General features: G+C 41.2%; 1 protein-coding gene across 2 annotated transcripts; it reads left to right on the forward strand.

The window, feature by feature from the left end:
• The first annotated feature begins 4122 nt into the window (after positions 1 to 4122).
• On the forward strand, positions 4123 to 24341 carry si:ch211-250c4.3 (uncharacterized protein LOC100535981 homolog). Of its 2 annotated transcripts, none has more exons than XM_044136639.1 (8): positions 4123 to 4429; positions 11067 to 11872; positions 18611 to 18772; positions 19442 to 19595; positions 21008 to 21135; positions 21350 to 21471; positions 22989 to 23096; positions 23836 to 24341. In XM_044136639.1, the coding sequence occupies exons 1-7, from the start codon at positions 4351 to 4353 to the stop codon at positions 23083 to 23085; spliced, it is 1548 nt and encodes a 515-aa protein (XP_043992574.1). In that variant the 5' UTR covers positions 4123 to 4350; the 3' UTR covers positions 23086 to 23096; positions 23836 to 24341. The 2 variants fall into 2 exon arrangements, with proteins under 2 accessions (XP_043992574.1, XP_043992573.1); XM_044136638.1 differs by having other exon boundaries at positions 22989 to 23084.
• The last annotated feature ends 1047 nt before the right edge of the window (positions 24342 to 25388 follow it).

Raw genomic sequence — 25388 nt, forward strand, 5'->3', positions numbered from 1 at the left:
TCTATTGCTGTCGTAACTCATCACCCAAGTTTCTTCAGAGAGTCATTATGGATGGTAACACTGTGGGCAGAAAGGATGAAGGGGTTTCTGACTGAAGACTATCATGACATGCTAACAGTTCTAGCATGTCTTAGACAGGGTATGCATCAGTGCAAATCCACCTTATTGGCTTTTGCTGCTCCTCTTCAAATGTCTGTCTGTACAGTCAGATATCTTCCTTCAGGTCAACGTGGAAACAAAGTCAAATTCCTTGTTTATGTGCTCACATTTGGCAGAAAATGTGAGAAAAGGAATTCTGCCATTCCTTCAGTCAAGAAGACTTTGGAAAACTAGAACCTGCTGTGGCGTTCCAACAGATTGAAGTCTGCCTCATTCCTTACATAACGGTGATGAAATGAATCTTAGTAAAACATTTCTCCTCTCTTAGGTTTATTAGTCTAGGAACTGAAGCCCCTGCGGTTTGAACTTTGGAAGGTTTCACTCAGGGTGTTTTTTGTTGCTTTAGCCGGCTCTACTGAAACAAACTCTCATAATTCCAACTAGTTCTCAGAAAATCCCGTTATCAGCTACCTGGACGAATCCTCAATGTTCCATTATGTCTTTCAGGATTTTGAAAGACTGTTTTTGACATGCGGTGACTGTTCAATCCAGTCACCACATGTTTACCCGACATTAATAACAGACTGTGTGCTCAAGCAGTGAAGTCAGGTTTGTTTCTTATTTTCAGTGGTTTTTTTGTTGTTGCTCTCATAATATCTCCACAGTGAACTCTCAGGTTTTAGTTTATGCTCTAAATCGTCATGTGTTGTTCTATAATATGCAAAATGGATCATCTAAACAAAGCATAACCTTAAAGGCAAATTGTGCATGAGGAACAGTTTTGAGTGTAGATGAGCAGCCCATCATTAAACTATGGTCAGAACTTAACTGTTAACTATTATTTTGAAGATTTCTATTTCCAAGATGGAATAATACCACTGCATAAAACTTGTATGATTCTTGGAAACAAAGGTCGGGATAAAGTTATTGGGAATTTTCCGAGCCAATTCCCCATGGACTTAGTGGATGCCAACAAAGAAAGAAAAAAAAATTAAGTTTAACAAAATTTTTCCCAAAAGTTTTTTGGAGGCATTACAGGTAATAAATGCCTTTAGAGGAAATGCCTCCATCACTCATTCCTGACGTTTTAAGTTCAAAAAGTGTCCAACACACCGGACATTTGCCAAACCCACCACAACAGACTTAAATGTCCGGTGTGTTGACGGGAGGTTTTTGTAAAATGATTATTTATTTATTTATTGCCACTTTTTGAACTTGAAACGTCAGATTACTTTAACGTAATAAGAGATTTTTAGTAATTATTTTGTCTATAATTTTACAAGGAATACTTTTTTTTTCTTCAAACAATCAAGTCGGAAATGCGTGCAAGAATCAAACCACCTGTTACCGCCCGGGGCCTTTGTTGGAAAGTTTTGGCTCTAGAACCTAGAAGGTTCTTCGGAAATCAGCCGTGGAAAGTGAAGGGGCCGAAGGACACGGACATAGGAGGCAGTTTAGGGCTTCAGAGTGATATTACGACGGAGAATGCGGAAGTATCTCAAATTCATAAATCTGTTTAGCTCTGTTCGTGTTCCAGAAAGAAGATGAACGGCGTAGAAAAAGTTGCAAAAAAGGTTTGACTTCCATTAAAGAGTCAATATTTTTGAAGAAATCGGATATTTGGATAACATCAAGCCAAGTGTTATAACAATGCCGGGATGAAAAAAAAGGAGCAACCATGTGTGTGTGGAACTGAAAGTATCATGAAAATACTATTGTGATGAAGTCTTTATCACAATATCTAGAGTTCAGTGTCGCCCCATGGCTGGTAATTAAAGACAGCACTGCTGCCGCTGCTGCTCCCCTCCTCCCTCCTGCTGCTGTTCAAATATTTCACATCAGTTGCTCAGAGAGACACTAACTGGGTGTGGACAGAAAGAAAAGCACATGGCTTAATCTGTAGGCAACGCCAGGATTTATCCCAACTGAGCTGCAAAAATACTAAATTAGGCATCAAGGATACAGCTGACAATACAGAGCCACGCAAAAGTATTGGCACCCCATAAACATGTTTTCACCACAAACTTAAAAATATGTCACATTATTTATTCGTGTGACAAGCCTGCACAAAGTAGTGAGCAACTACAAAGGAAAATTGTGAGTTTTAGGGGAAAAAAATCATAAAAAAATCAAATACAAAAGTGAAAAACTGAGCATATGCATTCAGCCCCGTTTATTACTTCTCAATAAAACTCAGCTCGGCCAGTAGCATTCAGACGTCACATGTGTCTAAGCAGATTTCTGGTTTTGTCTTGCAGTGCCAGACAGGCAGTTTGTCACGTAGAAAAAAAGAGAAGAAAGAAAAGAAAATGGGCGTCACTCTTTTCAGAAATTTATAGCTAAAATAACATTGAGACCTGCGTATTATCTTCCAGTCACTTCATATTATCTTCCATTCTACTTTGTGTTGGAAAACTGACAAGTAAAATGCACTGACGTGAGAGAATGTATTGCAACAAAATGATGAAAAGTTCTCATTGCTATATTGGTTTTGTCAGCAAGCGTCTGTATGTGAAACGACAGTAAGAAATGTTACAAGGAATGAATTTAAAGGAACAGTAATTTTAATATATATATGTATATATGTATAAGACTTTGCAATTTAACACCTTGAAATTGGGAGTTTAACTCTTTAAGAAATTCTTGCTCTTCCTGACAGTCCGTCTTCAGGAAGTCGCCACAATATCGCGTATCTTTCAAGCCTTATTCTTCGGAGCATTGCACTGAGAAGCAATTAGTATGATTAGCTTAGCAGCTGCAAAATTCCACCAGGTGTTTGCTAATTGCTGTTGCCGCTAGTCTGAAGGAGCTGAGTACGGAAGGGATGCTTTGTGAGGCGGAAGCTCTGGAGTTTAGAAACTGCCGCAAAATTTGGAGAATTGGGATAGAGCGGGTTTCCTCCTGAAAACCTGCCAACGTTGGGGTGCCGAGGCGGTCCACCGTCAGGCCGGTGTGGTTTTTGTATTAAAAATGTTGACAGGAAATGTACAAAAATATTACTGGGTAATTATATTACTGAAAGACATTGTTGATGCTTAAACACACGACTATTGTCTTAAAAACAACAAACTAAAAAGAAACAAACAATTTAAAGTAAATATAATGTTTTGCACATCTGTGAAATCCCAGTTAAGTCATCAGCCAGTGGATTTAAAAACACTTTGTAATGCTGGTCACATTTAGAGCCAACCTCAGGGCCGCCAGGCGTATAATACACTGGGAAACCCTGCACATCATCAACTTGTGCATCTGCGTTGTGACTACAACATCAATAAGGGCAGGACCTAGACAGAAGAGCCGCTGCTTCTTCACATCAAGAGGAGCCAGTGGAGGTGGCTCGGGCATCTGGTCAGGATGCCTCCTGGACGCCTCTCTGGTGAGGTGTTCCATGTTCCGGCAGTAAGTACTACAGTAAATATCGCTGACATTCATCTTACTATTACACAGAGGTGGGTAGAGTACTTTGAAATGGTAATGGTGCAATAGTTGTAATGCACTGTTTGTAGATTAGGAATGACGGAAGAGCAAGTTCTAAGCTTGTGGCTTTGTCGTCGTCACAGTAACTCCATATCAACAGCCTACCAAGATGGCTGCCAGTTACAAAATGACATGAGAACTATGTATCGGGACAGGGCTGTGGTGAAGAGAATTGATGTGACAGAGGAGGGCGCTATGGAGGCTGAGAGAGGGCTTGTAAGAGAAGGATAAAATTCCTCTGACAACTAAAGTAATGAACCTATTTAGTGGGCTAGACATGTTTCCTGTTTTGCTCTGTTGTACTTTCCATGTTTACGGAGCAAGAAAGCCTCCTAAAAACGTGGCTGGATGCCCTCACAACTGCAACTCAAGTAAAAAGACTTATTTTTGTTTTCTTCCGCTCCTCTTTTGGGCTGAAGAGAAACCCGTCCCGCTCGGAGATGTTCGCTCCTCCTGCCGGCTGCCGGAGTCCTGCCCCCCTCTGTAGAGCTCAGCTGAAGGGCCGCTCCCACTCCCAGCCACAGATCACCGAGCCGCTCCTGGCATTCCAGCAGGACCCGGTATCACAAGCAGCCTCCTCACTGCAGGAGACGCCTTTCTTCCACAGCTGAAGCCCAATGAGGAATATCTAAAAAATTTTGTATCTTTTTCTTTTTTTAAAAAATTATTTTTTTTTACATCTAAAGTTTGATTATTTATTTATTTATTATTAGAAGTATTTTTTTCTTATATATATATATATTTTATTTTTACAAAAGCAAGTAATTTAGCAACATGAGTATGAAAAGGAAAAAGGCTGGGCTGGTCATCAGCTGGCAGAGATCTTTCTCAATTCTGGCTCCTTGGAGAAAAGGTAAAACAATCTTTTTAATAATTCCTTCCTCAGAGATGTGTCTTTCCAGTCATAATTCCTGAAAGGGAATTATGACTGGAGTCATAATTATGACTGGACTCCAGTCATAATTCCCTTTCAGGAATTATGACTGGAGTTTATTTCATTTCTTCCATCATGACCCTAAACTACCTGCAGACTCATCCTCTGAGCTCTGTAATGTCTCGGTAAACACGATTAGCGCCCTGCGGTGCCTTTGTTGCTGTTGTTTCTCAAGATGACTGAGAACTTTCACGGACTCGGTGATGTGGTCGACTGAGATCAGCAGCTTTTCTTTTATTCATAAGACACAGTGAGGGGAGTTTCGGGTGTTTCGCTCCTATTGTTTTCCACAGAAATCCATTAAAAGCAGATTGGCGGTCATAAAAACTTCTCTGGCCTCCTCTTTTTTTATTTATTCCTTCTCCTATGAAAACTGTGAGCTGCAAGCACAGTTTGTGAGGTTGTTGCCACAGTATAACAAAAAGAAAAACAGATGTGGATTCCTTCCTCCTTCGTGGGACAGGAAAGGACGGACGTTCCTGAGGACGACGGCATCAAGCGTCACAGACAAGAAGTAGGCAGGAAAGACAGAGACTCACCTGAATCTGTCAGCGCTCTAACAACCTGCAGCCAGATGTTTTCTGTCATACTGTCTGATTTATCAGGGGGAAGGTAGCAGCTGCTCTTGACTCATCGGTACATGTTAACTCCTGGATGACAGTGGGAGTTCGGGCCGCGTTGCTGCGTGCAGATTTACCCCACACGCAAGGTGAAGATTATTCACATTTAACACGGCTGGAAATCTTTACTCCCAGCACAAACATATATCAAGCACGGCGGTGGAGGGTGATGATTTGGACACGTTCCGGTCATCAATTAGACCGTGAATTCCTCCCAACTGTGAGTCCCGACAGCTGAGGTTTTGGTCCAAACTGAGTCATCAGTGACCAGCTGCAGCAGCTACTCAACAGGATGACTGAAAAACAATCCAGGGGGTCAGTCGTGGCCTATTCAAAGTCGAGAGCTCAGCCTAATTTAAGATGCGGTGGTGGGACCGTAAAAGAGCTGTGCAGAAACAAACGGTGGCAAAGCTCGACGAACTGAAGCCGTGATGTAAAGGAGAGTGGGCTGAAATTCCTCCACAGTGCCGGAGCAGAACCCAACCCTGACTGTTAAAACACGATTCCCTCTCTAATCCGCTGTGCTCATGAATAAAACTGGGTAAATCCTCTACTGAACTGATTTGACCTTTAAGAAATTGAGCAATCTGGATGTGGAGTGAAACAGGAGGATTAGAACTCAAGCTGGGTCAATATTATCCTCTATGCATTTAATGGTTGTTTACAGGATGGTTTATACTAGAACTGCACCAGTTGCAGTTTTCTGGCCCGATCGGCGATTTCCAATCTTTAAAAAGCCTGACCTGCCAATTCCAATTTTGGCCAGTAAACTTTTTTTTTCACCTGAAATGTTGCTAATTATAGCAAGAAAGTCATTGAGCTGGCAACACTGGGGTGATTATTGTTAATTGCACATGTACAGACATGACCTGGTGGGCCGGTCTGTCAGTCAAACGTCTCTCATAGTGATTGATTTTTAGGCTTTTGTCACGGTAGATAAATTTGGCTTCACATGTAAGTATTGGCCAATCATCAATTTTCCAAAATGAAGAAAATCGGCACTGATATGCCTGATATTAAGGGGGTTCTTCCCACGTTAATATCAACCTCACTTAGCAGCTCCAAACAGGAGCAGCAGTGGGTGGAATTTGACCCCGCTGAGCCACCGGTCCTTTCAGAAATCACACATAGAGGCCAGAGAACGACAAAGTCCCAGTTTGAAGAGTTAAGTGAAAGGAGGTCGAAAACCACTTACTCTGCACTCAAGTTCTTCCATGATTGCAGATGTAATTCTACTGATAAGCTGATTTAGCATTTCTTGCTTTAGCCATCGAAAGACAGCGGCGAAGCTGTAGAGTACCGACAAACCGTTAGCTTCTTTCACACACACACACGCCCACACACCCACGCACACACACACACACACACACACACACACACACACACACACACACAAGGCTGCAGCTCAGACTTGGGGCTTCATTTGCAAAACTTTAGTTCAGCTTTGGTTTTACTTCGACAGTGAATTCATGGGGCGTGTTATAAAAAAAGGTTGCATTCATAAAACAGAACCTTTCGTGGTTTTCCATTGCTGGAAGCAGTTTGAGCTTGAAATCCTGAAGTCTTCATATCTTCATCCCAATGTTTACTTCCAACAATTCATTGCAAACGATAGATCCTGATCAGTGCACCTGTTTCTTTCTGTGACCTAGTGATTTACCAGATTTGTACTGACTTATTTTTACTGCTGCCTGTTGCCCGGGTCAGTGCTGTAACTTAGAGGTAGATCTTCGTCGTCTCACCTGGCTAAATAAAGATCCAACAAAATCAAAGCAGCTGTGGTTTGTGTGAAAAGCGTGCAGCAGCAGCACACTGAGCTTTCTTATCACGGCGTCAGGTTGCTCTGCATTCCACAGCTGAGCCCCACTCAGATATCACTGTCAGATTATTTACAGTAGAAGACACCCCCCCACCCCCTACACCTGCTACAGAGCAAATCCCACAGATGCCTTACAGTCGGAGGCGTAGTAAATCTGCTCATTGTTGCCGCCGTTCGGGAGCCCCTTTGCTCTGCTCCACAGCAGACACATTGTTTGCCGTGTTTCTTAGAGCAAGAAGAAAGGGCTATTATGCAGACGGCTGCGTACGGTGCAGCTGCGAGGATGACTCCTGTGCCTCCATCGTTGTTTTTATCGCAGATCACATTCAGGGCGTTAGGATCTCGCATTTGTTTGAGTTTGTTTTAGGTTTTGTGATAATTTATGCTCCATAGATTCTTGTCTCTGTTAGTTTTGCCTTGTTACTTCAGTTCCTTGCTAGTGATTCCAGTTCTATTTGTTTCTTGTGTCAAGTCCTTTCTTTGGTACTCTAGTTTTATTAAATGTCTTTGTCTAGTTATTTTTGTTATATTCTTTTCCTAGTCCCCAGCACTCTGTCCCTCACCTCCTGTGTCACTTCCTGTCCCTCTGGTCAGCCTGCCTTCTGCTGCCCGTTAACTCATCAGCCCAGATCTATGGTTCCAGCATTCACTCTCCCAGTATTTAATCACACTTCCTTCATTCACTCCTGGCTGGTTGCTCCTGTTTCTCCCCTTGTCTCCTTGCTGATTTTCTCTCTTGGATTTATGGTTTTTGATCTGCCCTGGTTCCCTGTGGTTTCCGTATGTCTTTTTTTTATTTTTTATTTTTTATATTTTATTAAATATCTCAATCTACTCTGTGCGTGCCTCTGCTGTTCTGCATTTGGGTCCACCATCAACCATCAAACAGGACACAGGAAGAAGCTGGTCGAGGGCTTTTCCAAACTGTAACCTGACACAATCGCCTGTAAGGGCGCTTCTGTTCTATGACAAGTTTAGTTCTCAAGAATTTCTCTAAGAGCGTCCTCCAAGAACATTTAGTGGCTGGCAGGACAGCAGCAGCATCGTCTCGGCCTTTACTTTGAGGGATGAGCTACTTCCATCTTAAGCTGTTAGAGGGAATTATTCCCAAGGAGTTTTTGACTGAAGCTACAATGCTCCTGCACATTCCGGTCTTATCATAATGGTGTCTGGCAGGACAGAGCAGTGCTGGGGTCGTGCATTTACTTTGATAAGTGGAAGGGAGTCTGGCTATCATCCTCAGTGCTGATGACATTACTCTCATGATCCCAGTTACACCTTATGTTAGGGTGTAGCTGTGGCTGACAGCGTGGTTTAGATTGCTGCTTCTATTACTGCTGATTTAATACTGAATGGTGCTGTGATGTATTAGAACATGATGTGATGCCATTCTTGGGTTCAGTTTAACAGCTTAGCTCAGGGGTCCCCAAAGTCGGTCCTCGAGGGCCGGCATCCTGCATGTTTTAGTTCTTTCCCTGGTGTGGTAGTAACAACCTTCTCAGCATGTCAATGTTCTTCTTAGGCCTTCTAACCAGCCATCATTGGATCCATGTGCTTTAAACCAGGGAGAGAACTAAAACATGCAGGATGCTGGCCCTCGAGGACCGACTTTGGGGACCCCTGGCTTAGCTGAACAGATGTGTTTTAGCAACCACCCGTTGATTAGTGTCCAACACTTTTTCTTTATCCATAACCACAATCACCATGAAACCCCACAAAAACTCTCTGATACCATTTCAAGTCCACATCACCCATCCATAGTAGATGGAAGCCTTTTTTTCCCTTCTACATGGTGCTACACCTCCACAGGTAATCTTAGTTTATTCCTTTCCACAGGATTATGTGCAGGTTTTTTCTTTGTTGTTATTTTTTGGGTTAGGTTCAATATGTGGTGATGCTTTACTTGGCAGGGTGTGCCAAGACTACTGAGAATGCCATTACATTACTCAAATACTTACATTTTACGTAGACTGATATGACACTGTCATAAACATGACATAACATCTGTCACGATCATGAAGAAGACACATACTAATGACACTTTTATTGCAAAGTTGATGCTTTTAATCTACTTTTAATGCAAGTTTGTCTCAAAACAATAATACTATCGGTTATCGCGATAATTTCTGGGACGATTAATCATCCAGAAACATTGGTTATTGTGACCGGCCTGCGTCTTACCGTTATTCCTTTAACTCTGGGGTATTTAAATGAACTGTGCTACTGATATATATATATATATATATATATATATATATATATATATATATATATATATATATATATATATATATATATATATATATATATATATATATATATATATATATATATATATATATATATATATATATATATATATATATATATATATATATATATATATATATATATATATTTAATTAGTTTAATTCAATGCTGTTTCGACCTGTGGTGTTTATCTTAGAGCTTGGTTAACTTTCCCAGCCTGAGTGCCAGGTTCTTTCCCAGCTCCTCCTGACCCCTACTAGCCCCTGCATGAAGGGTGTGTTTTACCGCCGGCCCTGGAGGCATCATTGAAGTGTTTTTCTCATGCGGTTTGAGCCTGAGGCATCGCAGAAGACAACAGGTCAATCCACCCACTCCTTAAACCGTGCCGAATCCACCAGTTTCGGTCTGGAATGTGAAATGAATCTGAGGGGGGAAACGGCAGACTGATGCTCTCAGACAGAAGCCAGGCTTTAGGATGGGTTGGAGGGGGGGACAGCGTGAGGGGAGGCGGACCGTCTCTGATGATATATGTTGTGTGGAGTTCAGTCAAACATGCACGACTGGAAACCAGCTGAGTCAGCATGTGCTCACGATTACAGGACAGTATATCTCCTGTTGGCAAGGGATGAGCACGACCAGATCAGGGGAACACCTGTGCAGCAGGCGTTGATCGGACAAAAAGGATTGAAGGGACACACGAGGATTGTGTCACAATAGCGAGAAGTCAGATTATACAGCCCGGTTGGTCGGATGACTTCAGCGTGTAATTAAAGGCAACCTGCTCCCCTTCTCAGTCTGCTGGGGTTTCACAAGAACAGACTTGTCTTGACGTCTCGTGTCAGGAAGACAGAAAAAGCTCTAAATGTCTTTGTCTGGCTTTTAGAGTAACTCATTCTTTATCCGAGAATTTTAACAAGTGGGAATCCTTTTTTCAAGGCACTAACATTAATGTTTCCTCCAGAGTAAGGAAAGCTCTACGGCAACATCTCTCCAACGCTGGAAACTCGTATCTGTACCCGTCTTTGTAGCGTGTTAATCTCTGTACATTATGGCTTGGCTATCAGCAGATGGTAAACACTAATTTGTGCCACTGTACAGACAAACACACGAGGGACACTTCACACAATATGACCAGTGAGGTCATTGGAAAAGAAAAAGAAAAACAACAATCCAGCTGCTGAAGTACCAACCTAAAATACATACAATCATTCAGCTGTTTTGTTTTTGTTCCTATCATTAGGCAAAAACAGGAAACAGGAGTTTTGTGGGCTTCACAGAATGAGCAACATGTGGCAGACAAAGCAAGAGAGAGAGAGAAAATAAAAACGTATTTCAGACCACACCTTTTCTAGTGCTTGAATGAGACTATGTTATGAGTTTATGTTATGAGGATCCAAAGAAAATACAGTTTTGAATTCAGCATCAAGTACAAGAGGCAGAGCCGTCTGTTATGAAAACAGATAATAGATGACTCTGCGTCTGATGGCGAGCTCAAAGCTATATTTTCTCTGGATGGCAGTCATTCATCTTGGCTCTGACTTTCTGTCCGGCGAACTCCACACGCTTGTCCTGTATGAACACCCATGTCACAAAAACACAGACGATTCCCTCGTTGTTTTCTGTTTTTCTTCACTTCAGTTAAATTTGAAAATGCTTCATTGTCCCCAAGGGGAAATGAAATGTTGTTGCTCATTTTTTTGAATCGGTATTGTTGATGAGGAATGTTTAGTTACTGTGATTTTTTTGTGTGTTTTTTAGTTATTGCAATGAACAAATAAGACCAGAAAACACACAAGAACACATTTGAAGAGATTTTGTTTAGCTGGAGCAGAAATAATGTTTTTTTTTTGCTGTCTCTGTCTACCAGGGAAAGGAGACAGGAACGCAGTTCTGGACAGTGATGTTGTGCTGACAAAGATGAAGCCCTTAAACAACTTCAATGAAAAGTTCCAGTCGACAGAAAACTCCGTCTCCACTCTCTCTGCAGCACCAGTTTCTGAGCACAACACTCCAGACCCAGGCGAGGCCTCGGAGGTAAACTCCCATCCCGAAGACAAGTCTCGGATGGATTCTGGCACCGGATACCTACCGGGCATTTTCTCGGACTCTCATCTCTCCAGGCTGTACAAGTTTGAATCCGAGGACTCTGGAGTGGAACTGCCCAGCGGAGCCAACTCTCCGTCTACCCCCACAGGCTCAGAAAAGAGCTTTGCTGTCCACAGCCGAGAGTCCTCCTGTCACTCCTGTAACTTGGACTCCGACTCTACTTCCTCCCCCGATGCCCTAGTTACAAAGAACCAAAACTCCAAGGAGGCAAACGGCTTAAAGAACAGCGCAAATTCAACAGGGTACACCCAAGATGACATGTTCATCGACAGAGACGACTTTGACCCTTCAGTTGTAACAGTAAAACTGTACATATGTGAGGAAATGGACCAAGGGGACGCTACAGGGTCTACCTCTGAAGATGTTCGTCAAAGATCCAAACGACTTGATGAGAAAATCTCTTCAGATGATAAAAACAGCTCAGAGAGCGTAAAGCCCGCAGACGAATTCTTACCAACACAATGTAAGGATGAGACAGACGAGGCCATAAAGGCTGAGTCTCTAAGGAGAAGTGACACCAGGGACAGTCTAGAGGACTACATGGACACATGCTGCAAGCTCAGTGAGGTAAGAAAACCATTGTTTGATCATCCATCCATCATTCCAGGTCATGGGAACTCTTCATATCCTAAAGTGGACCTGATGTCCACTTTAGGATATCAGCCCGACTCTTCTTACTCAGAGGTCTCAGAGCCATAGAGTCATCATGTCATGTTTTCCTGTGGGATGCTTACTCTCTGGATCTCTCTGGATGGGTCTGTGGGAGAGCACCTGGCAGCTGTCGAAGTTGTACAGTCGCGTTCAACTGTTTGATGTTCCTGAAAACATCCCAGCAAGGCTGTGAGGACGTCTTTCATTACCAGCAGCTATTACAGGGAAGAATGTGAGCAAACGTTCCGCATGAATCCCCGTTGTTGTTTCACAGAGAGGGACAGATTGGAGAAGGATTATTAACAGAAGGTGCAGAACATCTGAGTCGCGGAGGCTCTTGAAACAATGCCGAGTTTGAAGGGCTCTGTTCACATCGATCGAAGTGAAACACGAGAACCTATCGGTCCCTCGGACAGAGCCGGTTAGCTGAGTGCGATGCAGCACGTTGTTGAGTTTGCTGAGGTACTGGAGATTTGACAAAGGGATACTGTTGATAATCGGGAGGCCTTTCTGTCTCTCAACCCTCCTTATTTTCCGAGCCCAGAGGTTGGCAGCCAATCCTGGTGTATCCAGTAGGTGTTGAGTGTCTCAAATTACTCCCATATCTACAGGGATAATGATTCTTTTCTGACTTCCAGGAGGCACCAGAGAGGCCATTTTCTAGTATATCATTTTTTTCTATACTAAAAATGATTAGTATGGAATGCTTAGTGAACCTCATCCACAAATAATTAATAGTAAAATAAAAACTCAAGCCCTTTCTGTAACACTTTATTTGACGGGGTGTGCATAAGACTGACATGACACTGTCATGAACACGAAGTCGTCTTTATGAATGTCTATGACTGTTGTCGTGACGTGTCATTTGGTAAATAATCACATTTTTAAAGCAAAGTTGCTCTAAAATTTGGATTAAAAGTCCATGAAAAGTGCCACCTTTGCATTAAAGTGTATAAATTTGCCAAATAATGCAAAATTGGCACTTTTAATGGAACTTTAATGACACTTTTAAAGCCGCTTTGCATTAAAAGTGTCATTATTCACCGAATGAATACTCCTTCATGTTCATAACAGATGTTATGTCATGTCACCCCTGCAGATAAAGTGTTACAACACTTCCCACTATGTGTTTAGTCATAGAATTTCTTAGAATGGGGATAAATGGATTATAAAACCACTGAAAGCTTCATAATTCAAAATCTGGATGCATTACTGAGTGCATAGTTTTCATTTTTCTCACTGCCAGGCAGCAACAGTGGTCATATGGACTTGTTTATCTCAGTCTTGGCATTCATTTTCATTGCGGTTAGTTTGAACTCAGTTTTAAAGGCTGTTTTTTTGTTGTTTATTGACTTATTGAGCTTCCAAGCTTAACGAATAAAGAAGACACTTTCCAGCTGGGATCCACAGATGTTCTTTATACTCCTGAGTGTGTTTTGGAACAACTGAAATAGAATGAGGGTGTTGACATTAACCATTTCGCCTCTGATCTGGAGATCACACAGTGGGTTAGTAGCTGTGAAATGGGGGCCCGGAGCCAGCTGGGCTCCGTTCTAACTAACAGCTTTACTGTCAGTGATTCTGCTAGCCTCCTCAGAGTGAGCCCACATCAAGCCCAGATGCGGTTGGTTCAATTAGCTGACACATGAAGCTTAAAATAGGGCTTCTCTCTGCAAGGCCGTGTATTTGAAACACAGTTGTGCCCTATAAACAGATTGGAAAAGTGAACCGTTTACAGGACAATTCACATATAAAGTCTAAATAATTTACTGAGTCCTACAGATTTAAATGAATCCATATCCTTCTTTGGAAGTGTTCAGATGTGTAAAATATTCTGTTTCGCAGCGTAATTAATGTTCAACAACTGCTTTGGATTTCTTAAAAATCAAGTTTCCGTGAACTGGTTCCCAGCAGTGACGGGACATCCAGAACATCCAGAACAAAACAATTTGACATTTTAGCAATATGCTTTTTGTTCTTTTTTCTTTTCTTTCAAACAAAAACCTAGCATCCCAATTGTTTTTGTTTTCACGGCTATAGCAGCTATTGTGAATGCTAAACTATACCACACTGCAAGCAAACTCAAGAATTACTTCCTTCCTGACTTCATATCTGAGGCCCATAGCAACAGCTTCTCTTAAATGGAAACATCACCACAGTCATATTTTACAAGGATACACATTTCCCATTTTGTTTTTGATCAGGGGTGTCCAAAGTGTGGAACTATTTTGAGTGGCCCACCGACAATGCTCCAAATTTGACCCTCCAGGAACTTCTTATCATTTTTAGCACAAGAATTTAATTATTTACAAAGTAAATTTCTTCTTTAGTGGGAAGTGGAAGGCACAAAGTATTTTAATTATATAAAAATATTTTAATTGTAACAAGCAACTTTTTACTTAGAAAAAGAGACTACATTTATTCTACTAATAATTTGTATTTTAAGAAAGTTTTTCTTTATGTTGCTGGTAATAAAATAAGAGATTTTCTAGGCTATACAACGTGAGAAGCATTACCCATAAAGTTTGGAAACTGTCCACCTTTAATTAAGACAAAACACTTGTCACTTTGTTTCATTAAAATATTGCATGTTTAATCAATTAAGAAGTATTTAAAAGAGAAATTGCTTAGTGATTCAAATCAGAAAAGCAATATGGCCCCCTGAGTATTTTGGACTTTGGGTTTCTGGCCCGCTTTGCAAAGAGTTTGGACACCAATATTTCTGATGACTGAAGCAGATATTTTAAGAAGAAATGCCTTTAGAGAAGAGGAAGGACCAAAAGAAATTTCACTCAGATTATTTGGAATAGTTATTAGACAGGAGTTACTGGTGTGTCAACCAAAGATAACGTTGCTGGTAATGTGAGAATTTAACATTCCTAGTTTTAAAACTTCTAGAAGCAAATAATCCTTCAGACATGTTGAAAATGACGGCATTTCCACTGAACTTTCCCACCCGTTGCTTATGTTTAAAACCTCAACCAAGTAGCTCTGTTGTGACTGCATTTCCTTTATGGTACAAAGTGTGAGAAAATATTGTAATAGTATTGCCTCATTGTTATCTAACAGACACTTCAGCGTACACCGTGTCTGTACTGTGATCTCCAGGAGTGTCCGTCTTCATCCAGGTGGCTTCATGTCTCATTTCTGAGCTGCAGCTTTGGGCCTGGTGGTCCCCTCAGAGGTTCTGTCAGTGACTAACCCATGACTCAACGCAATTAACTGAAGGCTTGAGGAAGCAGAGCAGGGTGTGTCTGTTTGTTTGCACTGGGATTGCTCACTTTGCACACAGAAAAGACGCTCCTCGTTACTCCCATTCCTCGTTCCAAGCAGTGGGTCCCTCAGTGGTCTCTGAGGAAGTAAGAGCAGGACCGGTGGGAGACCCAACACTCCTCAAATTATGGACCCACACGCACTCACTTTGCCTTATCTGCTGGCAGGAAAAACAGTCCTGGTCAGATGTAACTCTACACTCATCATGTTCATTCTTAGCCATTGTTTGTTTAGTGGCAAAAAATGACACAAAATGCAACTTCAGTCTTTTTTTTTTACTACTAAACAAAATTATACATACAAACTTCAATGTATACCTCCATATGAAACTTGTGCTTTTAACCAAACTTTGATTAGAACCATAAAGTTTGAAATCAAGCGTGTCAAACTCATTTTCATTTTGGGCCATATCGAAACCCTGAATGTTCTTAAAGGGCCGGTTGTGCCAGAACATGTCGATAAAACCAATTAAACTGTTAAATTATTATTAAATGGCTGTTCCTCCAGGATTTTGTGATTGTTTTGGTGGCATTTGTGATCAAAATCACATATTTCGCTAATTTAGAAATGTTTGTAAGGATTTTTTATGGTATTTATACTAACGTATGATGTCAAATGTGGCTCTGTATTTCTTGCCGTATCGGTCACAGAGTAGCCAGATTTGGCCCCAAGGGCCTTGAGTTTGACACATGTGCTTTAAATAAATTGGGTTGCTGGTTTGATTTTGATTTTCTTTATGGTTCAAAAAAGAGCCATATAGCCGAAGGATCACATTGGCTTTCATCACCCATTCAAAGACCAGTTTTAATGTGTGTTGCACAAACTCAATGAAAAATTGAAGGAAAAGGACTATCTCCAAATTTACTTAAGAGCAGAAGCCAACCGGTTAAAATGGTAACAGAGTTCTGTGGTACAAGAGGACAATGATCCCACAGATACACCCAAAGTGGTTCTAGAAAGGATAAAACAGGCCAACACTGGGCTTCTGGAGTGGCGTTACTAAACTTCTAAACCCTTCTAAATGTTTTTAAAATATCCTAAAACCTGGTCCATGACAGAATCCCTAGCAATGTAAGTGAACTAGACTAATGCCACCAAGAAGTGTCCAGCCAGAATTAAGCCATCAGCTTGTCAATAAATGCAAAAGGTTTGTGGGTTCTTTTCAACTTATTAGCTGACCGCAGCTCGATACTAACAGAATGTATTCATATCCACGTATCGATCTGTCGAGGTGAGAGAGAGCTGAGTCAAAAAGCAAAGCTCTCAATTTACTAGTCGAGCTATGTTCCCCTCATCGATGGTCATGAGCTTTGGGTCATGACTGAAAGAACAAGGTCACAGATACAAGCAGTCAAAATGGGTTTTCTCCATAGAGTCTGGACTCTCCCTTACAGACAGGGAGAGAAGCTCAGTCATCCAGGAGAGACTCAGAGTAGAGCTGCTGCTCCTTCACTTCGAGAGGAGCAGTTGAGGTGGCTCGGGCATCTGGTCAGGACGCCTCCCTGGTGATGTGTTCAGTTCCCACCTGGAGGAGACCCAGAGGAAGACCCAAGACACGCTGGAGAGACTATATTTCTCGGCTGGCCTTGGGATTCCCCCGGAGGAGCTGGAACAAGTGGCTGGGGAGCCTCCCTACTGAGGCTACTACCCCCACAACCCAAACCCAAATAAGCGGGAGATAATGGATGGATGGATGGATGTATTCATACAGTACAGACCATGTGGTCTGTACTGTATATCTGAATCTAATGTATTATTTCAACCTTGTGTGGATTAGTGAAAATCCACTTGAGAAACGGACTTGCCTGTGAACAGAGAAGAGGTTGTGGGCTGTCATCAGACATGAGATCCTGTGTGATAAAATGTTTTTAACAGAAGGGCTTCTTCCTTTGTGTGCTTTCATACACACACAAACATTTAAATGTTCTTGAAGGCGCCCCGTCGTTGTACAACACAACGTGTGCAGATGAACCTTTGTGATCCAGGAAGTATTTGTATGTCAAAAGGAAAGAGTGGTGTCACCCCTACACAACTCCAGCTTCAGCGCCATCAGCATAGGAAGCCTGAGCTCATATCCTGCTTTTGTTGGGTCAAATTTAGGAATGTTGATAATTGGATAAATATTTGCTCATGATTTCCTCTTATCGCCTAGACTGCCTGTGTTCAGAGTGTGAAGAGAAGATTTTTTTAAAGTCGAGGGAAAATGAATTTATTTTTTAAGTGAAACTCACTCCCAGATCGACAATTCTGCTGATAAACTGTCTAAATAGGTTATTTAGAGTTTATATTTCTATGCATATCTTGACATTTTGCACTGGAATACTTCAGTGCTTTGTCTAATTACCGACGTGGGCGCCTTCCAGAGGAAACAAAATTTAACCAGACACTTCGTTCAGGCTCTGACGCCAGGGGGCGATGTGAAGAATCGAGCGCGTTAATACCCTCTAGACCCGATCACTCTGACTTGTCTATTTCCAACTTTGGCATAACTAAGCAAAACTACAACAAAAAAGAAAGTCAGACTCACAAAGTCAGTTACTCAGAAAACATGACTCTTTTTTTAAAAATACAATAATATGTACAACAAGTTACATAAACAGTAATTAAAAGAACAACATGGCTTAAGGAAGGTAAAAGAGCAAAAATTACAAACAGAAAAAGGTTAAATACCGCAATCATGACCTTGTTCAGCAGTTCCACAGCAAATGCGGTGACGTCACCGCCAAGGAAACGTAATAGGGGAAAAGAGAAAAATTAACAGACTGAAAGATATTACCCACAAAGAATATTAAAACATCTGCACAGCACCAGGAGAGAATACACTTAATTTTTTTTTTGCACTCCTAGTCACACAGAGTACATTAAAAAATATATGGAAGGGCTAAAAGTGGATTTTGCGTATGAACCTGACAGGTCTAATTTCTCACCTAAAAACAATTTCAAAACTTGTAGGACCAGATTTGTAGTGATATAAACAATCTGTAACTTCCTGCACTCCGCTTTACTGTAGCTGGTGGCGTGAAACTTTCCCTTCCGGCCCGAGCCATAAAAAAAGAGCAGATAAGACAAGACTTCAAATTCCTTTCTTTCCTTTTACATTTGGTACGCAACACATTTGGAACAAATAAAAAGCCATTTTGTCTGACTACAAGAAGTTTGATCTACATCAAATGTGTTGCTCTGTTTGGCAGAAAACTACCACTGTACACAAGTCAGAACAAAACGCCCCCATAGTGGAACATGGAGGTGGTAGTATCATGCTGTGGGGATATTTGCTTCTCTGTGGTTGGGAGCAGTCGGTCCATTTCGAATCCCCTCCTTTCATGTTTTCTTGTGGGTGTCTGTGATCTCGTCTGACATGCACACATTCTGTTTCTGCAGGCCCAACAACAGAGGTCCAGCGCTTTGGGCTCGGGCTTCGGTTACCTGGAGCACATCTGCCAGCTGCTCGAAAAAATTGCTCGTCTGCAGGAGGTAAACGTTCGTCTGCAAAGGCAGATCTGCAGCCTGCAGAGGGACAGCAGGATGAGGAAAACGAAGGAGGTGTGTGAATGTTTTTTGATTCCTCTCAGACTGGGTTTTTTGCATGAAGTTTGCATGTTGAATAATGGATGGATGAATTTTACGTTACTTAGCCTTTAGTAGAAGAAAAAAAAAAGTTATTTTCAGCGATTCTTAATAAAAGATAAACTTCAATAACTTCTACGTTTTTTATGGCTTTTGGAAAGAAAACTACTGAGCCTACTTTATTTTTTCTAAATGAAAGTATGCATATAGTTTCGATTGGGGGAGCATCGATTGCAGTTTTCTGGCCTTTTTAAATGTCCCCTATTCCTGACGTTTAAAAAGCCTAATCGATTCTGACTTTAGCTGATACCAATTTGAAATGTCGTCATCCTGCGATACAACAAGGAAGTTGTTGAGTTGGGTGACTACAAACGTGCAGACTTGACCTGGTGGGCCGGTCTATCGGTCAACCCTCTCTCATATTTAGACCTTTGCTGACGTAGATAAGATCAGTGGATAAGATTAGCTTCACATGTAAGTACTGACCAATCTCTTTATAAATCAGTGCTCCCCTAGTTTTTAAACTTAAATGGACAAAGTAGTTGTATTTTGTATATGAGACCTGAAAAAGCTCTGAGGCAAGAAAAGCTACGTTATTCTAAGTTATTCTTCTTATCTCACTCTGTGTGTGTTGTGTCTATGCAGGAGTGTTTTCAGCGGTGTTGCAGCTGTGGCTCTGCCACGTTGGCCTTCCAGAATTGGCAGTCGAAAAGTGACTTTCCGTCTCCGAGTGGTACTTCCTCTGATCTGTCCACCATCCCGGAGGTCGGCTGGCACCCGCTGCCGTCAGCCAGGAAAGGTAACCTGAGAACACATCCTGGTCAGGAACTGATATGACACACAGTAAAGACAGATAAAAACCTTGCACCAAATAATTTAATAGCGCCAATGTCATCTCAAGGCACGATGCAAAAAAAAAAAAAAAAAAAAAAATTCAGTTCAATTTCAAATTATAAAGCAGTTCAGTTAAGTTCATGATTTTTTTTTTTTTTTTTACTAATTAATTACTAATTTTATAATCTACTCAGTCCAAATGTAGCAGACTGGACAGAATTTTACTTGTTTGCTTTATAATGAATCTTTTTGAAATTCTTAATTAAAGATGTAATTTTTTTTATATGTTATTTTGGCTAGATTCCAGTTATGTTACAAATTCTCCTTATGAAAAGCCATCAGCAGAGCACTGGGTGCTGCTGTAGCACAATGACAGCTGTTTCTGCAGTCCACCCTGATTACCTCAGAGTGGCGTCATCTCAGGGCAAAGGCACGCAGAAGAAGAGCAAATAAAAAAGAGCTCATAATTCACGACTCTACCACGTTCGTCTGCCAGAGCTCGATGTGTGACAGGCAGAGGAAGGAATGCTCTTCCTCTAAAATGACACAGGCCTCTTCATTGTCTTCTTTTAAAATCATCAGTTAACACTTACTCACCTGAGGGAGGTTGGCCTCCCGCCCCGCCTTTTTCAAATCAGACAAAAACGGTGTCGGACGTTTGTGCCGGTTTGTGCAGCAAAAGTTTTCGTTTGTGCCGCTTTCATCTTAAAGATATTACGAAATGTTTCCAGAGGTCATTAAAGGTCAACCAGGCCCAGCCCCCACCTTTTTCAAATGAGACAAAATTGACGTCAATCAACTCGATTACGTTTAAAGGTCGATGAGCCTGCACCCTCATCGCCCCCTCACTCCCCCCCACACACACGCACACCACACACACTTTTACAAAATCAAATGACCTTTAAAGTTTCATTAATATCTTCAAACCCAAAGCAACACAGACAAAAATGTTTGCTGCACAAACCAGCACAAACATAGACAAGTTGATTGACATCAATTTTGTTTGATTTGAAGAAGGTGGGGGGAGGGGGGCTGGTTGACCTTTAATGACCTCTGGAAGTTCACTCACATCACTTACTTTTATCAAAAGGCTTTAATATATTTGAACATTCATCTAAAGCTTTAAAAGTACTACACAAGTAAAGTATTATTATTATTATTATTATTATTATTATTATTATTATTATTATTATTATTATTATTATTTGTTAGACTGTTCATTTTTTGTGGTTGCAGTGTTGCTGTATGAAACGTTCCCTGTGTGCATTAGACGTCACCATGACAGTCAGCCATGTTGTGTCTGCGTTAGGGATGGCGTGGGCTGACGAATTAGAAGAGTCAGTAACAGAAGTGTCTTATCTGTTATTAATACTTCAGGGATGAGTAGTGAGGATTTGTCAGCCGTCCCAGAATGGAGGAGAAGCCAAAACCAAAGGAGCTGCGCCGAGAGGGAGCCCCATCACCATGGAGACCGCACAGAAGGGAGGAGTCCTCCGACGGGCCGCGTGAGTTTGCATGTAAACAGATCACAGACGCAACTCTTGATGTTGTTTTGATGTTTGACACATACCTACCTACTAACTAACTAACTAACTAACTAACTGACTGACTGACTGACTGACTGACTGACTGACTGACTGACTAGCAGCCGTAGGGCCAGTGGTTAGCCAAAGCACATTTAAAGACAGCTGTCCTGCTATTGTGTGTCTTCATGTACAGCTCAGTGAAAACTACATGTGGGGCCGATTCAAGGACCTTGTGAGAAAAAGTAAAGGGAAGAACCAGAGCGGGCTGGGACTGACGTCTGCTTCACTGAAGTTGTCTTGTCCTCAGCTCTATAGGTGAGGAATATTCACTGCACTCTTTATGACTGTTGTATCTCTGTGACCTGCTTATGAGTGCCTAAAACTCTGATTTGTCCTCTCATTGACACACTAAAAGAACACATTGTTCGGTCCAAACTGTGAAGTAACAGAAGTTCGTAGCACGGTTGCCTTGCAGCAAGAAGGTCCTGGGTTCGACTCCTGGCCCAGGGGTCTTCCTGCATGGAGTTTGCATATTTCTCCCGGTGAATGCGTGGGTTCTCTCTGAGTACTCCGACTTCCTCCCACAAAATTATGACTGTTTGGTTGATTGGTGTGGGTGTGTGCGTGCATGATTGTTAGTCCCGTCTGCCGCTGTGTTGCCCTGCGATGGACTGACGATCTGTCCAGGGTGAACCCGTCTCTTGCCTGTTGCCTTCCAGAGACAGGCACCAGCAGCCCTCCGGACCCAACAAACACCGATTCTGATTCTGGTTCTGCTCTGAGCTGTGTATGTTTTCCACAAAAAATACACAGTTTTAGCCGCATCATCACTTTCTTCAAGGGATGTTTAAAGCTACACCATAAGCATCAGATAAGTTAGCTATCGTTTTGAAATAAATATGTTTATTGTGCAGAATATGACAACTTTCTGCATTCTGCTCTGAGTAACCTGTGAAGTTTGCGGTCCTGCTGTTCATTTTACCATCAGACACTGAAATGCTTACTGTTGTAGCTTCAAACATCCCTTAAAGAAAGTGATGATGCGGCTAAAACTGTGTATTTTTTCCACAACAAAAGTCCAAAAAATTTTGCTTCTCTGAAGCAAAATTTTTTTATTTATTTTGAATTCAATATTTCTCCGACATGACTAGCTGCTGCTGAAATCCTCTTCAAAAATGTGCTTATTTCCTTTGTTTCCTAAAAGAAAAACAGTTTAAAAAAGCAGAAGGAATGTATGTCATTTAACCGCAGTCAATAGAAGAAGGCATAGGAGGACGAAAGGCATTCAGCTACTTGTGGGCTGCGAACAGAGATTGACAACTTCCTGGCAGGTGGAGATAAAAGAAGCTATTAGCTTGATTTTTCCTTGCGAGGCCAGGAGTTTCAGTAAATGTGAACTTTACTGTACTTTAAAGCTTGTACAGCAAAGAAGTCTCATAGAGGGTGGGAGGGCTGCTGGCTCTCTCTCCTGCCTGGAATTCAGTCCAAACTCAGAGAACCAAAGGACGGGGTCAGCGAGTCAGACTTTAGGTATGCTCAGAGGAATATTTCAACCTGGTGAGACATAGCTGCAGTCCAGGACTCATTAGAAAGGACAGCATCCGCCTGCTAAGTCATGCAGGAGGGATGCCAAATCAAAGAGCAGTACACTACAGTTTAGTTGGGTATTTATACAACAAATTTATTATCAGCTTTCAGCCGAGTTCTTGCGCAGATGGTAATTAGTTTTTTTACACGCAATTTGTTTTTCGCGTGTAGGTGACATGAGGATGAACAGCAACAGATAGCTTTTGTTATGATGTTGGTGTTAACCCCAAACATTTTCCTTACAGGCCTGATGAAGAACAAACCAGATGTCTCACCAGAAACAGGAACTCCATGATTGCCTTGGGCTACCAGAACAAACAAGAAGACATCTCTTGGCTTTAGTAAGCATCCGGGTAGCTACACATTTATTTTTGTCTTTTCCATTTCTTGTCATGTCTGAAGAAAACAGTAATAAGCCATAGTCACTGGCTGTGTGTTGGAGAATATATTTGGAATAGCCATCCACAATTACCAGTGGTGTTCCCCTAGGATTGGGCCTTGTGCCCCTTCTTTTTAGAACATATTTAATTCACCTAGACATTATGCAAAGGAACACAATATTCATTTTAACATGGCACAAAGACAAACTTGTCAGCCAATCTTAATTCTGTGATTGGAGGTGGTAGGATCATGGTGAAGGCCTCTTTTTCATCCTGTGGTATTGGTCCGTTGCTTAAAGTTGATTGAAGTCTAGATGAATAAAACTTGGACAATAGAAACAGATAAGCATGACAATATTAGATCCTGAGAATAGCCTCAACCTCAGCCCAATTGAATATGTATTTATGTATTTACATATTTACCACTTTGGTGACAGAATGGTTGAAATAAATCAATGCGGAACGATTTCCAGCCATGGGTTCTTTGTCAAACCCATTGTTCAAACAAGACACTGCTACAGATGATGAGATGTTTTCATCGATCTTGTACAACCTGTATCCCACACACACACACACACACACGCACACACACACACACACACACCCACACACACACACACACACACACACACACAACCAACAGTCGCATTACATTTCAGTTTGATATAAATGTCTATTGTTATTCTTCTTCTTTGTCTTCTGTTAACATCAGATCCAAATGGGCTCACGCTGAGAAGAAGATCAGGAGGTTCCACCAAGAAACTCAGAGACTTTAAGGAAACAGAAAAAAAGAGGAGTCTGAAAACAGAAGACAGAGGAGAATGTTGAAAGAGAGGACTCTGGGACAATGACATCAAAGTGTGTTATACTCTGTCCAAAGAAGAGTGGGACGGTTCCACTGCATTGTGACATAATATATTTTCTGCAGAGTGTAGAGTTTTTACATTTTATTATCGAATCTAAGCTTAAATATCTTTATAATCTTTACATTTAGTAAAAATATTACAGACAAAGGCAGCTGTTTTTGTATTCAGTGCTGCATGTGGAGCGTTATTAAAGGATGTGGGAAAAGGATTTTGTGTTGCGACGTTCCGACGTTCTCAAACAGGTCGGGAAGAGTTCAAAAAACGTGTCAGATAACAACCAGCTGCTATTTTTTTTCCCTTGTGTAACATTTTCAAAATGTCAACAAATACATTTTTAAATGTTGTTCCACGATGCATCTGTTTCACTATTCTTTCCATAACCTGGATTCAGTGAAGAAGAGCCACACCTGGTTTTATTTCAGATTCACGTGCCATGCTTTGGTCAAATAATCCTAAGATTTTAAGAACAAGAATAACGACATATTATTCTTCTTGTTATAATAACAAGAACTCTCTCATCCCTCTGCACCCCTCCAACTCATCTGAAAATGAAACTAAGAAGTGTGCTGCGAATTTAAATCACTTCTCATGGCTTTCATTCAACAATGACTTGTCCACTGGTTTCCCCACCTGAGCTGTGGTTCTCTGCAGCTCTTCCAATGTTACCATGACTAGTCTCTCTACATTTGCTAGTAGGTCTGAGAGTGTGCATGGTTGCCTGTCCTGTACAAGCAAAGGATAGATGGATTTTATGTGACATATCAGAGTAAAAGGGGTTATATACTGAGGCATGCCACACTTTTCAAATGATTTAAAAACACATCGAATATCATTTGTCACCTTTATTCTTTATATTTGTCATTTAAACCCCGCCAAAAAGAAATGCAGATCTGGGGGAAAAAAATGAAGAGACCACTTAAATTGATCAGTTTCTCTGATTTTACTTTTTACAGGTGTATGTTTGAGTAAAATGAACATTATTCTTTTATTCTATGAACTGCTGACAACATGTCTCTGAAACTCCAAGCAAAAATTTGCAGGGAACTTTGATGACAGTCAGGTCGTATAGCGTTTTACTGCACAGACACTGTACAATTAAATTTCATGTGCTGCTTTTTTTCTTTTCTTTTTTTTTTTTTGATCTTCAAACATGACAAATGGAAACGGATTAAAAAATAATTTCACACAATCACATAAAAGATGACATAAAAATTGTAATGACGTCACACAATTTTAAGGATAAACGAGAAAACCTTTCAGTGACATTACAGAATGAAAGATGAAAAAAAGCAATGACGAGAATGTGGAGAGTAAATGGTTTGTTTCCTTAATCTGCAGAATAAAACTGAAACGCTTTTCATAATAAAAACAAAACACAGTGCCCTCTGGTGGTCAAAGT

This window comes from Gambusia affinis, linkage group LG13 (assembly GCF_019740435.1).
Source record: "Gambusia affinis linkage group LG13, SWU_Gaff_1.0, whole genome shotgun sequence".
In the NCBI taxonomy this organism is placed as follows: Eukaryota; Metazoa; Chordata; class Actinopteri; order Cyprinodontiformes; family Poeciliidae; genus Gambusia; species Gambusia affinis.

Excerpts from the sequence above, each read along its gene's own strand:
- si:ch211-250c4.3 (XM_044136639.1), top strand. The coding sequence starts at position 4,351 with ATGAGTATGAAAAGGAAAAAGGCTGGGCTGGTCATCAGCTGGCAGAGA. Across the intron at positions 4,430-11,066 it reads TCTGGCTCCTTGGAGAAAAG|GGAAAGGAGACAGGAACGCA; the intron begins GTAAAACAATCT and ends TCTGTCTACCAG. Across the intron at positions 21,472-22,988 it reads TCTTGTCCTCAGCTCTATAG|GCCTGATGAAGAACAAACCA; the intron begins GTGAGGAATATT and ends TTTTCCTTACAG.